Source organism: Phalacrocorax carbo, chromosome 19 (assembly GCF_963921805.1).
Source record: "Phalacrocorax carbo chromosome 19, bPhaCar2.1, whole genome shotgun sequence".
Lineage (NCBI taxonomy): Eukaryota > Metazoa > Chordata > Aves > Suliformes > Phalacrocoracidae > Phalacrocorax > Phalacrocorax carbo.
In genome coordinates this window covers 6,492,365-6,507,859 of record NC_087531.1, presented here as the reverse complement: position 1 = coordinate 6,507,859, position 15,495 = coordinate 6,492,365, and the positions used below count along the sequence as shown (strand labels likewise).

Genomic DNA, 15,495 nt, shown 5'->3' with positions numbered 1-15,495 from the left:
TGGGGCTTTTGGTGAGGGTGCAAATTAAAGCACTGCCAGAACCCTCCCTGGTCATGGCCACCCCGCCTGCTCTGCACCAGCGGTGGGGAAGTGCCCATGTTAAAATCTGCCTTTCACAGCACTGCAGAAATGCCCGCCTGCCAATGCTGCGAGGCCGAGGGTGACATGGCCTGTGCACATCAATGGCAGATATTTTGCAGATGTGTAAAGTTACCGGTGAATTTGGGGGATTCCTGGGAGGTTAGCACAGCCCAGCGGGATGCCAAGGACTGGTGCTCAGCTCCAGGGCAGGGTACCGGCTGGTTGCAATCAGGGGCAGCCTCATCTGGGCAGCAACAGACACGGCTTCTTTGTGCTGAGGGCATCGGTGCAGCTCAGAGCTGATGGTAGCTTCCAGGTTACCTCCTGAGTCCTTTTTGGTGGTATAAAGCAAATACACCATGAACAAGCAACCCACCAGCACATCATGGGGTCAGGACCTGAAGGGGTCAGGGCAAACCTATGTGCTTGGTGCTGGAGCCCTGCATTCCTCTGTCACAGCAACGTGCTGGGACTTCACATGTGTGTTTTAGTGGGATGCAAAAACCCCTCATCCACGCATCTCAGGGAAGAAAGGGATGGTATAATTTTGAGTTTAGTCAAAACACTGTGGTAATTTAGTGGAAAGTATTTTTCTGCCGTAATCTCATTCTCATGCCTTGCTAGGTTTTTCTTGCTGTATTAAAGAAATGCAACGAGTGTGGGAGGTGTGAACTAATGCTACCACACTGGGAAGGTGGTGACAACCTGAGATCTCACAATGATGTTCATCTGACTCCCTACTCAACAGGGGTGTGAGCAAGTACAGTGGAAAAAAAAGGGACATAATTGGTCTTTTAAGAAAAAACCCAAACCAAATAGCTGTGAGACAACCTCTTCAGCAAATGCTATTTAAGAGACAGACATTCACCTCTTCTCTCCCAGGGCAAGTGTTAACCTTTAAATGCAGCCTTTCCACTCCCTTCGCTTTCACTTACGTGTTTTCTCCTCCACCTGCTCTCCACTTGCCAAAATCACTTGTGTTTCCCCATCGAAAGCCCGTGGCTGTTGCATGCCGCTGCACCGCGATGCACCGCACTGAGACCTGCTCCATCCCCGCCCACCACCACCCCATTCCTGCACTGCCACAGGCTTTGAGGCAGCAGCTGGCATTATTTGGCAGAAATGTTTCCCAGCAGCAAAATCTCCCTGTGATTTGCACACAGTCAGAGCTTCGACATAAGCCTCAATTCTTGTCATTCCCGGGCCAGCTCTCCCAGGGAGGCAGCTTGATCTGAACCTCCTCAGCACTCCTGAAAACAGGGAGCTGGCCATGAGCATCGACTCGGGTTGTGCTGCAGGTGGCTGCTTCTTTGTTACAGGCTCTTGCATGCATAGAGCTGCATCCCTGCTTGGAAAGGTTTTTCCTGGCTGCAGGAGAGACCCGCTGGTGCAGCAGTCCCGGCACTGAGCCCGGTGGGAGGTTTCTCGAGGGAGAGTGACTCCCGTCCGCACCGTCGCTTCCTGTCCCAGCTGCGAGGGCAAGAACAACAAGAGCTCGAGCGGTGACGTGGGAGCCTTGCGCAAGAGCCAAAGGGGGGAAATGCAGCTCGCTACTTTCCAGAGAGCATCTCATGTTCATTGGCGGTGAGTGGAAACAGCCTTGCGAGAAGAAGGAGCACCAAGTGCTGCAAACTGTTTTAATATCCCTCACATCTTCACCCTTAATCTGCACTCCCCAGTGTTCTGAATTGAGGGTGGCAAGGCTGGGGCATGGGGTGGAGGAAGGTCCCTGTTTGGAGAATGAGGGCTCTGCAGCACACAGTCCATCACAGCCCAGGAGCGCACCTCCCAGTCAGGCTCTGGCACCAGTAGGGGATGGCTGCTGGGAGCACTGCAGCCCCCGCCCCATCCCTGCACCCCCCCGGAGCATCACGGTCTGGAGGGAATGAATGTGTCTTGGCATGCCCTTTACCCAACCTGACACAATTTAAAGAAAAGCAGGATGAGGCTGAGCTGGGAGCACAGCTCCTCTGGCTGTGCCTTGTCCTGCACCTGGGAAGCTCCTTCAGGCCAGGCAGGCGTATGGCAGGAGGCTGTGATGGGGAGCTGAGCCCCAGGGGAGGAAGGATGGGTGCCCTGTGGAGGTGTAGAAAGTGAGAAGGATCCCTGAGACGCAGAAGAGAGTTGTGCAACTTCTTGCTTACAACCTGCCCGTGCTTCCTGAGGGAGGACTGGCAGGTGAGGAGGGGGCTGCGCGAGGCCCCCCCCAGGCAGGGAGTCATCGCTGCGGCTGCCAGCAGTGCCGTGGCTCCCCCATCCTCTGACTTCCCCAATCTGGGCGGCCAGCTCCCTGTTTACTCACTCTAAAAAAGTAGCAAGAGGAGGCTTTTCTTACCAAATTGCCTTTTAACTTCTGAAGTTGCAGTCACTGCTTCAAAGGCGTTAAGAACAGAAATAGCTTTTTTCTGATAAAAGTGACTCTGAGTCCTTGAGCGTCTTTGACTGCTGCTCTAGTGCCAAGTACCATCAGAAAATAAGGAGAGGAAGCTGCCCGTGCTGCTGACTATGAGGCAGCCCGAGCGACTCAGCTCTTGGCGTTCGTCACCAAAGTCCCCAAAGACTCTCACATCCCACCCACCAGAGCAATGAAACCCATCCCCAGCTCTTTAGGACCTGGGTCAAAAAGATTATTACAAAGCTAAATAACATAAGCCTTACAACTTACTGTATCTACATTTCATAACCCTGAAGAGGACAGAGCATTAATATTTGCACCCCAAATTCAGCTCAGCCTCTTTAGCTTTTGCAGCAAAGGCTAAACAGCAAGGCCCTGCAGGTGGCACATCAGCTTGGATTTAGGCTAATAAATAAAAAGCAATCCACTGGGTGTTTGCTGGAGGTGAATCCCCCAATTTCCCAGGCGATCTCCAAGCTGTGGGTATGTGGTCAGAGTGAGATGCTGTGGGCACCAGCTCCCCCGCCACCCCCAGCCATCTCCTGTCTCTGTGCCTCCCGCCGTGCAGCTGCACTCTTCATCCTCTGCATCCCTGGAGCATCGACAGCATCCTCCAACCACCAAGGCAAACGACAGATTTGAAAATAAATCTCTCAAAGTCTACCCTGTTTGGTAGGAAGAGTCCTTGCTACCACAGTTAGGGGCTCAGGTGCTTTGAACCCAGTGGATTTTTCCTGTGGTTGTGCTGCACAGATAATTAATCATCTTGTAACAAGTTGGTGGCCACCTGGGACTCTGTAGCTGCTTTTCTATTACTGTGCTGTTCAGAATTTCAGAGCCATGGCGGGGCTAAAGCACAGGTCCTCCACATTGCTTTCACAGCAGCCTGGGGTGCAAGCTGTGGACAGATGCTTGCAAGAGCAGGTCACACTTAAGTTTCACAGTGACGTTCACCAAAAAAGATCTTTTTTTCCTGTTTTTTCAAGGCATGAAATAAATAATGCAACAGCATCTTCTATTCCCTTCTGGATTGTATGTGTTCTGTTTCTTTTTCTCCTTATTTTCAAGGGGTTTTTTTTATTCCCACAAACAGTGGGCAATGTAGGAAGACTATCTACATTTATGCCAGCTGGGAAAATGCTGAAACAATGAGAAAAATTGCCTGGGTTGCATAAAAACTTTCTTATTTTGTCTGACTAGTGCATTAACGCAATCAGGTCAGATAGGGGATAAGTCCCTGGTACCCCTCAGCCTTGTCTCCCCACAGATGAATTCCCATTGGTCCAGAAGAAGATTAGCAAAGACACATAGGTACAGTGAGAATGAGGGAATAAATAAAGTAATCCCAGCCAGCTCCTGGATGCCTGGGTGTACTTGGCAAAACATTTCCTGGAAAGGTTATTTTATCCCCCACAAAAAAAAAAACCAAACCTTTTTGTCAGACAAATTGCAGTAGAGACCCACCTCTTTCATCCTTGTTACAGAACCAGGAAGCAAATTGGTGCAACTTAAAAATTAAACCTTTGACATTTTGGGGGGTAAGGGGGGGAAATGCTGACAAAATTAAAACCATTTTCAAATGAGTCTTTCACATGCAAGAGAGGAAAAATCAAATTCTTTAATCAGCTGTAATTGCTGATGTGCAGGAAAACTGCCCAGGAGGGATTTCCCTGTCCTTTAGCTGGCGAGCGAAGGGTGCAGAGGTGGCACGGCCAAGGACTGACAATGGCAGCTCCGCTGCACAGCCTGGTCCATCACACACACAGCTGATTGCGGCTCCCGTCGCCTGTCCCCTCCAGGTCCATCCCCCTGCCAAGGGGGTCCTGCTCGGCCGGCACCGGTGCTGGCAAAAATGGAAAATTGGAAGGAAAAAGGGCTGGTGCTGCCAAGCGCGGTGGTTAGTGCCTGATCACACTGTCCTTTATTTCAGGCACATCTGGAGCTGGGGGTGACCAAGAGGCCACATCTGGATTGTTGCATCAGCATCATGTGGCTGCATCTGGTAGAAAAGCAGGTGGGAACAATAAAATAATGATTTTTTGTTTTCTTCTGATCCCTTCTGTAGCAGTAACCTCCAGTGACCAATACAACAACTTTGTGCGTCACCACTAAATATTCAGGGTTACAGTCATGGAAACCATAGGTGTTAGACTTGAGGGAGGCTCAGGGCAGCAGGAGGAGCCCCTCCCCTGCCCATGCCCTGATGGTGGCTTCATCCCAACCAGCTGGGTAGAAAACAAGCACAGGAAGGTGCAAACCTGAAGATGCAACAGGGCCTCCAACTTCTAACAACTGGAGCCTCCTCTCATCTGCTTGGAATCCCACCACTGGTGCTCTTGTGCAGTGCTGTGGTTAACACAGGTGTTTTCTCCCGTTCAGAGGGATATGGACACACTTGCAGTCGCAGTGCTCCTCACACCTCTTGCCACGATGCAACTTGTTCATCCACAAGCAAGAAATCCTCTGTCAGGCTTCTCCTCTGCCTGGGCAGCACTTTCCTCTCACCTGGGGCACAGAAGACAGCACCACAGCCAGACAATACAGCCAAACATCAAAAAAGCGGAGTTTTGTTGGACCAGAGCAGCACTTGCACAGCCGATATTGTCCTCCACACCTTTGTAATCATTCCAGCTGTGCACCAGATGTGATGGTGGGTGTTGATCTCTATGGGCACCGGTGCTCTGGATCTGTGCAAAGAGAGGGATACAACAGCAGCACAGAAATAGCAGACAACTTCCAGGTTTAACTCAACACAGTAAGACTTGAGTTCTGGGGATATTTGGGGGATTTTACCCAGAAAAATGGCATTTCAGGAGATTCTGTGAAAGCTTGGTTTACACTTTAGTTCAAGCTAATTGATGCAGCCATCATTAAGCGAGGGGATTTTTGCAGAAAGAAACAAAAATAGACAACACATCCCTTTGTGATGTCTGGGAAACAGAGCTCATCTCCCTGTGCTGCCACAGCTTTCCTGCTCAAGGTGGGGAGTCAGGAACAAAAATCCACCCACCCTCAGCAGGGCACTGGGACTGTGCCTGCACCAGCAAGCCAGGGCTGCACCAGGGCGGAGGCACCTGGTCCACCTCTTGCTAGCGGTTTGGGGACCAGAGGTAGGTTTGGGCACTATTTTACCCACACCCAGCCCTAACACATCACAACTGCAAGGACTTTTAATGTCTCACAAAAAAAAAAAAAAAAAAGAATCAAGCAAGCTTGATTCATCCTGGAGTGTTGCTATTTGAATAGTTTGTTTGAGGTCAAGGAGTTGTCAAACCTCTCCAATTCCCTCTGATGTTGTAGCACACTTATCAAGTATGAGTAACACTACATGCGAGAAATGAAAGATTGTGGTCTTCAGAAGAACTGATATCAGAAAGCCAGGTTAAAGATGAATAGCTTAGTATATTCACACTTCTTCAGTTGCATCTACTACATCATATTTACAGGCTAATGTAAGGGTGTATACTTTCTTTTTCTGTTCCTTTTTTCTGCATAGTTGAGCATGAATTTAAAAGACTGATAAGAGAAAGAAGCTGGAAGGCAGCTACATAAATACTGACTCCCATGTACGCAAGATACCTCTAATAATCACTTCATCTTAATACACTGCTGAGCATTATTGCACATAACAAGGATATTTGGTGGCATTAGGAATTTAGACAGCAGCTCCCAGTGTTTTGCATTAAAGGGAGCTAGACTGCATAACCTGCTTTATCCTTTTGCAAGCCGCAGGATGACACTCCAGTTAAGGTGACACAGAAGGATGAAGATTGCCCCAGACGATGGCCAGTGGCTATTTCAAGACCATTCCTCTAGCTGTATTTCAGCCTGACCTTGCTGCACAAAGATGGAAAGACCTAACAGACATTTTAAAGTTTATCATCCCTAAATCCCCATAGAATAAATCAGGTCAAGAAGCCCTTGGTCATGCATGTCTCCATCAAAGGACATACTCTCCTGGAAGCCCAAGCCCACAGGCACCAAGGCACTGGGCTGTCCAACTTACTGTGCAGTAAAACTGTTGCTGAGGCTCTGATCACCAGCTTCTGCCTATTCCTACTACGAGCACTGCAGATGAGCATAAAAAACCCTGCATGTTTTCCTGGTGGTATTTCATAAACAATCTCTAATACCCTTCCTGTTAAACCCAGCTTTTCAAATCACTTTTCCATGTTTGCACAGATGGTGCCCAAAGAGCAGCGGGGCAGCTAAGCTAGGAAGAGAACTGGGACCAGTTTGCACAACTGGTAAGGTGTGCAAAGCACAGTCAGGGATTTACACACAGGGCTGCACAGAAGTGCAGAGACAGAGCGCTGCAGGAGAGCATGTAAAGAAAGCACCTGGACATAAAGGTAAAGGAAAGAAAGAGGGGTGCAATCCAGGCAGCTCAGAGCACAGCAGGCAGATCATGTGAGGAGCAGCTCTTGTGCAGCTGGTGAGGCCAGCAAGAGATAAGGGACAGAAATGCTCTTGCTGCCTGCAGTCGCTCAATCTAGCCTCACGCAATCTCTCTGCATAGGAAACAATAAAAACCAGCCCTAACTCCAGCATCCGGAGCCTGCGACTCACCACAAGGGTCAGAGCATCACTATGAGCACAGAGAAGCGATATCACATCCTCCTTCCCCTACTTTTGCCCAGCTGACCATTGCTAACCACCATCCTTCCCACTGCAAACAGCCCCACAGGCACTGGGCATCAGCCCCTGCCTGGCCTTTGTAAAGAACCCAAGCCCTCTGCCCTTGGGGAGCTTGCAAACCAGCTACACTTGTGCGAGCTGGAGTTGCAGGCACTGACCTTGCCAAGGTCACCTGGGATTTCTGATAGTGGAAATGCCAACCAGAAACATGACGATTATTTTCTTTTCCACAAAAAAAAGATCCAACCAACTTATCCAGAAATAACCTCCTAGTATTGACACGAGATTAAATTAGAAGAATCCTACAGGATGGGAATGGGGGAATTCGGTTTGAGTCTGAGTCTTAGCTGCCCATGGCAGTGTCTGGTCTCCCGAGTGAGTGGGGGGATATGATACAATGCAGGGAGCTGTTCATTTCGCAGATGATTAATACTGCTAGTTCTGTGTGGTTTGGAATTTTCCCTTCTAATTATTTTATAGTGATGGAAATATAGCCAAGATTAAATTTAAAATAGTTTTTTTTGAAATTACATTGCCCTTACAGGTACACCCAGGGGCTATACTGTCTGTCAGGCAGTGTGGTACTCTGAATTACATCTATTTCCAGAAGTCATTGATAACTTTTCCTAAATCAGTAATGATTCAGTTTTGGTCCTTAGCCTAAGCTAAAGGTCATCATTAACTCATGCTCTTAAGAGAAGACTCTGTAGTCATCTCTCCACCTAACACTACAAAGGTGTGAAAAATAGTGCCTGAAATGTGTGAGATTTGTTGGGGATTTTTGGAGTGTGCAGTGTCTGGCAGCAGAGAAATTTTCTTTTCAGAGGCACGGGGATGGAGAAGCATTTGGATCAGACTTCAGCTCCATCCAGCCTTGCAGCTTGTCTCCAAAGCTAGTGGATGCTTAGCAAAAACCTGTGAGAGCAGCGGCAGCATCGCCTGCCCTCCCGGCTCCCCTGGCTGTGCTTCAGGGGTATCCTGAACCAGAGTCTACCACTGCTCAGTGTCCAGCTGCTCCCGACAGACTAATCCTCCCTGGAATTGTCTCATTGCTTTTTGGCCTCATTTATATCCACAACATCCTGTGGTAACAAGTTGCATGGTTTAACCATGTGCTGCATGAAAAAGTACTTCATCCAGCTTTTTTTAAAGCCTCTGCCCACTTTCACTCAGTGCCAGTTTATTCTGCGTTATGGAAACCAGTGAGCAATTTTTCCCTGTTCAAATTCTGCAGGTCTTCCATGATGCATTTTTAGATAGCTGTAGCATGTCCCTCTCTTCCCAACTCAAAATCCCAAGCTCCATACCGGAGCCATTCTGCATTTCTGCTTGTGTCATTGTCCTCTCTTTGCTGCCTCGTCTTGGAGGCAGGAGGCGCAAACTGGCAAACGGCGCTGAGGATGTGAGCTCAGCAGGACGGCAGAGCTGCTGTGGAGAGTGCAGGTTGTTCCTTACCAGTTACAGCATGTTTTGTTAAGTTCATGGCTTTCTCCTTTGTGCATTCATTTGTATTTATTATCATTGACTTGCCCCTGCATTATCTTCTGCAGTCTTTGAGCATCACAGTAATTTTCAGCTTTTGCCAGCCTGAATAACTTTATAATGCCAGCAACTTTTTCATTTCACTTTCCCACTTTTTCTCAATGACTTACTAAATGTGTTGACTAGAAAATAGATGCCACCACGGTGCCTCTCAAATTAACACCTAAGTTCTATTTCCTGGAATCTGTTTGGGGCTTTTGAGCACTTTCCACTACAATCAGCAAAATTGTCACCTGAGAATTTTATAGCAAAATGGCTATACTTTTAATTTGAGAAAAATATGTGGATTGTGAAGGCTGGAGGTGTGAAGAGGGGGAAAGTCTGCTTTAAAAATACACATTGAAACAAAAGCAGGAGTCAGAGAGCCGGACTCACCTGTGACTGACAAAAACATTAAGCTCTGAACGGGAAAGAACTGTTGTGGAATGTTTAAATGCTGCAACATGCTTCCCTTCGCTGCAAGGAGGGAATGCCATGGGCCCTGGCTCTGACTCCTTTCCCTTTCCAGCCCTCAGCACCCTGAGTTCCCAGGCACAGGGTAGTGCTGGTCCTGGCGGAGGGAGGAGGGTGCCCTGCTCTGCTCGAGCTGCCCGCCCAGGCAGTTTCCCTCCTCTTAGGAAGCAGATTCTCTTGGGAATCCCTGCAGCCAGAGAAGGGAATCAAAGTGAAGTCTCTCATTTCCTGGGGAAGTGCTAAAACCACCAGCTCCTATGCAAAATAGAAGGCTGATGTTTATATACCATTTCTTCCTCCCCTGGTTGTGCTTTCGAATGAAAGTGTTCATTGCAGCTGTGCTCCGTGGGAGTCCAGGCTGACCATATGCACCAAGACTTGCTCACCAGAGAAAGTCTGTGTTGGGCCCACAGTCGTGCTCCGGACCCCAGCGAAGGAGCACGGGAGAGCTGTGGCAGGGGCCAGGCTCTGCTCCCAGGGGATACTGGGCTCCCTGTGTGTGAGGCTGGTGCTCTCAGGCTCAGTGACGGATGCAGGGGCCAAAGGAGAAGCCCCGCATCTCAGCCCTATTCCTGCCCTGAAAAGCTGCCAATCTGCACCCGGGACTCAGCAACAATTCGAAAACCTTTGTGCACGGAAGTGTGGAGTGAGTGGCCACGCACAGGGGGCTGTTCTGTCAGCTGTCACAGCGAGAAAAACCACATTATTTTATAAATAAAACATCTCTGCCTGAGGAAGCTGCAAAATGGTGGAAGAGTATAGAGACAGATTTAACAGCTTTTGCCTTCAAATGTCCTGCCCCATGTAATTTCTAAATTTCACCTCCACCCTGAGAAGCAGCAAGTGGTACTGATAAATACAGGCCTGTATTTGCCAGTGTAAATAATGATGGTATGAAATCTGTGGCATTGTTTTACATGTTTAACCATGGGCTGAATCAACAGTGTAATCTTAAATGCCAGTTGGCACTGAATTAGGCTGTTGCTTTTGAACTTTCCAGTCTGACAGACAGATAGAAAGATGCCAGAATAGGTTTCCAAAGAGATATGGGAAAGAAATATCTTCCTCACCTCCCCCTCTTAGGATACACACATGTTTTTTTATTATACCACACTCACCCCAGTCATTAACCAGCTTGAAAACTACCTGAGATTACTTCAGAACAAAGACTGGTTAATGAATTAACTTCTAAGCCTGAACAGGAGCAGAAATAGGTCAGCTCCCTCACAGGTAAGCCTTGCAGTTATCATCATCTGAAACAATTACTACAATAATGGCTCTCATTTGAAGATGTTATTAAATGTGCAATTTGGGGATGGGATAATCAGTAGAGATGGCTGGATCTCCCCCGAGTACCGGTAGGAAACTCTCTAGGACAAGGCAGCAAAGGAGGAATGCAAGTGTGAAGGGAGGGGAAACACCCTCCTCGTCTCCATCCCCTCCAGACGCGTGGTCCCAGAGGGGAGGAAAAGCAAAACCGGCGCAAGAGAAATAGTGGTGAAGGGTTTGTAAGGTGTGACATGAGCCAGGTGTGGGGCCAGGGCTGGCTTACTTCACACCCTTTCATGCTCTCCCACTGCTTTTTCTGCTGCTGTCGCACCCTTCTGCTCCCTCCGCGGGGGCGCAGCAGCTTACACCGCCGTGAACCCTGGCTCCAAGTTTGGCCTTCGGTTTGTGCAACAGCAGGGACACAACAAACAGGAAACATTACTCATTTCTTCATCGACTTCAGATGAACAGTATCTGCTCCCCACAAAAAATCACCTTTGGGCACCTGCAGGTTTAAACCTCTGAGGGTTGTCTCGCCCTGGGCCCTGGGAAGCAGGGCTGGGAGGGAAGGCAGGTCCTGGGGGCCACATCCCTCCCTGTGAGCACTGAACCCATCCGACATAGCAGGGTGAGCTGACCTACCCCCAGCTCTGCTGCCACAACCAGGCTGCTGCCTGCACCCTACATTGCTTGCTCACAGCCACTTGCTGCATCCTGAAATAGCTGCAGGCGTGCAGAGCCAGAGAAGAGCCCTGCACAGCAGTGAGAAGAGCTGGTCCAGCAGTGATGAGGAAGGGCAGGAGGAGGGGGAAGCAATTTCTTCTAGTGAAATAATTGCTAAGCTGCCTTCTTGCTATGGGCTGTCCTTACCTGTTCTGAGGGGGAAGACAGGGGCAATAGGACAGGAAATCAAACCATTTGTGGTTTCTTTTAATCTGAAAGCATCACTGTGTCAAGTTTCACACCTGAAGAGTGGTTGCAGCGCTCTGGTTTCCCTTCATGCCAGTGAGTACAGTAGAGCTGCCCCCCCCCATGCTGCAGCCCTGGGGCTCCAGCCTCGGCAGCTGCGAGTGTCAAGGTCTGCCCATTTCTCTGCACTGATCTCAGCGCAAAAGTGCCAGGGATGGGCAGTCAGTGTGGCTGACCCTTGCTGGGTATCACTATAAATGGTGGTGAGCTGTGTGAGCCCCACCGCACCGGCCCCTCTGCAGCACGCCGGTGGTGTGGTAGCTGCAGGAGGACTCCGTGGTAGAGAGCTGAGGGTCCCAAAAGACAGGCCAATACACCTTTTGCAGCTTCTGGAAACAGAGTTTTATTAGGCACAACATGTTGATATACCTCGACAGTTCAGGTGACCCTATGTACAGCTCAAATTAAGGGTCCTCTTTTCCAAACCGATTTGAGGGAGTTTCACATCCCATGTCAGGTAGCATCATTTGTCCTTTTTCATGGTCTTATTATGGGTGCATTTCTTTATTAGCTATAAATTGATTTATAGAAAAATACTCGTCAATGTTCTTATTCTCCAGAGCCTGAAATTTTAAGTGAGAACAGCATAATGGGAAAAGGAACAGGGTAGTCCTGTGAGCAGCAGAACTGGCGAAGGGGAGGCTCCCAGGGGTCTGGGCCAGGAGTTCATCTCTGGTTTCCAGCAGGGCTGAGCAGGCAGTGCAGTTTTTCTATCAGTAGGGACATGGAAGATGAAAATCTATGTTTGGGACAGAGGAGAACAATTTGAAGTTGTTTATTCTCTTTGAGATCTGTCGTCTTCTTCCATCAGATTGGGCTGTATTTGTCCAACATGTCAAAAAATGTTTAGGGCTGACAGACAGACACAGAAACATTGGAACTGCATTAGCTTCCTCTCCTTAGGATAAAAGGCAAAATGTGAAAGGACAACTGAGGACAAGAAGTTACAGGTATACCTGGAACACACCTCTGAGAACTGTCTTTAGCTTGTGAACTGAGGTGATGGAGGAACAGCATAAAGTAGGCTTTAGAGGCCTTCATGAGGGTACTGCTCACTGAGGCACAGCTGGCTTTCAGCTCAACATAGCCATAGCTCAGGGTGTCTCCTGCCTTACACAAAGCCCTGAGCTACATGGTCAGCTGGGTTAAAGCTCTCCAGCTGTATCACACCTACCCTGCACTCACTGCCATGACCGCTGCGCAGGCTTTCCCAAACGCTAAGCAGTTGGAAGGCAGGATGGGCAAGGAAAGTGTCCAAGCAGATACCCCAGAGAATACAGACGCTATACGCAGTATGTATAGAGGTAAAATGGAGCAAAATGCTGAACCCAAATGCTTTAGATAAAAATCAAAAGAAGTCTGGAGATCTGGAACAGAAAGTCTTTTGAGATACAGGATGGAAACCCCCGTCACCAGGAACAGCTAAAACCAATGTGGAGACAATGCTAGAAATGTCTTAGCACGGACTCTCCTTGAATGCTTGGGGATGGAGCAGAAGCACCACGTGAGAACCAAGTAACAGCTTGCCCAGCCTGAGAGCGGGTTTCTAACAGCAATGCTTTGCTGAAGCTTCCCAACACATCTCACTGCAGAGATTTGGTTGGGAGGGAGCATTTCCCCCAGCCCAGCTGCCACGGGTGAAGCCTCGGGTGGGAGCAAGCTGGTAGCATTATATCCATAAAGGGGACCCACCTGCAGAACCTGTTGAGACATCTCTCTCCCTACCCTGGGCACCGTATGCTTCTAAGTCTCCTCCCTCCTTCACAGAGGGATAGAAATCGGTGCCTGCATGTCCAGGAGATCTCTGAAGGAGCAATGTGACCTTTACTGTTTTTGCAAAGTCCAGTCCATTCTGTTCCGTATCTACAGTTCACCCAGTGGTGCTGCACACTGTGACAGCAGGGACACAAAAGGCTACACTTATGAGTATTATATTCCTCTATCATTTTTGAGTGCTGAAAATATGCCAGGCACTGAAAGTCAAGAGAAACCTTCAGTGCTAGATCTCCAGTTCAGTCTCTTCAGCTTGCATAGTTTGGTAAATAGAAATAATCAGTGAGTACATCCAATGCGAGTCCAGCGTTGGGACGGTCAGGATTTAGCTTGATTATTATAAGCAGCCAGATGTTAACTGAGTTGTTCACTTGCATTTAATTTCCAAAAAAGGAAATGGTTCAGCCAACTCAGCTGAAGGTGAGAAAATGTTTTATAAAGGCAATTTCCAAATACAGAAATACCGCTTCTGAAAGCACCTTATTTAAAAAGAATGAAATAAAACTAAAACATGGTTTGCATTTCAGTTAAAAAAACCAAATATTTAGTCCTCAAAAACAATCATTACAAAGATAAATGAAACTATTTTCTGGACCACACTGTGTCTGAACAAAGAGAAAAAGTGTTCATTCTTTCTGAAGATAAATTATGATAAACTGTGAACAAAATGGGCTCGGTTCTGCTCTCATTTCATGTCCATGTAAAACCAGCACCTTTTTATCACTATCCCTTTTTCTCACTCCAGACAGCTGGGGGGTCTGAAACTGTTTCCATCAATAGTTTCCCATGGCAAGCAATTAAGACATCAGGCACATTCGGGAGGATGAAGGCGATGATGAAGAAAATGTAATTAAAATTGTTGCCACTTCAGGCAGCTGAGGTTGTGTTACATGGCGCGGACACCATGTCCACTGTCTTAGCCTCTTCCTGCCTCTGGTCCCTTCACACCTCAAATTTTAGCTTGGTTTATGAGCAGAGCAGCCAGGTGAAACTCAGACTTGTGATCACAGGGACTGGTAGGTCTCACTCAGCAAGATGAACATCATGGCCAGCTGCAGTTGTGCTGTAGTGATGCAGCCCAGCCCTATAAACTCCCTTATCATTTATGCAAAGCAGAGAAAATTACTTCCCTCTTTAAAGAATAAGACATTTCCCTCCCACCCCCTCCTTCCAAACCCTTCACGTCTTTGGAAGGTCTTGCATTCGTCCCACAGCAGGCCACTGCTCTGCTGCCTCAGCAGGAGTCCAGGCCTCTCTCCTCCAAGCTGCTGAGGGCTTTTGTCTTAATCCGGAGCTTGTGAGGTAGGGCAGCATGGGTTCGACCCTTCAAATGATCTGAAGGGCAGGACAGGCTGCATGGAGGTAGAGAAGTTTTGGGCACTTGTTGCTCATCATCTTCATCTGAGACAGTTGTGGTGCTTTCTTTACTCACCTCAGCTGGACAGGGGGAGGGGCACAAGAAGCAGCCACTGCCTGACAAAGGCAAATGGAAAGCATAGTTGTCCAGGCCGTGGTAATTGAAGAATGGAGATCTGAAGGCTGCATCAAGCCTCTTTGGCTGCTGAAGGCCAGGTATGTCCATGGGAACTGGCTTTGTGTCACAGCCGAGGATGTTTCTGGATGGGCCAAAGGTTTTGCAGGAAAAGTCAGCTGGCTCCAGCACCTTCGGCACAAAGCTCTTTGTTGTGAAGAAGCAGGACTCCCCAGCAAAGGGCTCAGCCTCAAGGAGCGGGGAGGCTGCTCTGTGCCCTCGGAAATAAACTCCCAGGAAGTCCTGGAGGGAGTAGCCCTGGTAGGTGCTGGTGTCTGGACTGATGAGCCCAAAGCGCAGCTTCAGGGTCAGTAGCTCTGTCCTGAGGATGGCATTCTCCTTGCTGAGAGCAGCCAACTGGCTCTCCATGGCAAAGTCATTGAGGCGCCTCTTCTCCCGTGAGCGCTTGGCTGCCTCGTTGTTCTTGCGCCTCTTCTCCCAGTACATGTTGTCCTTCTTCTCATCTGGCATGAACTCCCGCTTGCGCCGGGAGGAACCGCTCACCTTTCCGTGGAGGATCTTAGCCTTGCTCTGCTGAAGTGCAAGCTCACTGACGGTGCTCAGTGGTGCCATGAAGTTTTCCATGGTTGTGAATACAGCCGGGGCTCTGCCAGAATTAGAACATAAAACTATTACCACTAAAGGTGCTATTAATTAAAACCAACAAATAAATTAATATAGCCATGTGATTGCTTTATCTCTGTTGCAGTCACACCAGGAACACCGAGTACAGCACTGTATGCACACGTAACCTGGGGACAGCTTCCCTCAGCTATTTCTGTCATTCTGGAGCCACGTTTTCAAAATGCTGTCAGCATGTCAATGCACTCACATCTCACCGGTG

At 48.6% G+C, this 15,495-nt stretch overlaps 1 protein-coding gene across 1 annotated transcript; it reads right to left on the bottom strand.

The window, feature by feature from the left end:
• Window positions 1-14,354: 14,354 nt before the first annotated feature.
• NFILZ (NFIL3 like basic leucine zipper) lies at window positions 14,355-15,236 on the bottom strand. The gene has a single exon (XM_064469908.1). It carries the CDS (start codon window positions 15,234-15,236, stop codon window positions 14,355-14,357), a length of 882 nt encoding a protein of 293 aa, XP_064325978.1.
• Between the last annotated feature and the right edge of the window lie 259 nt (window positions 15,237-15,495).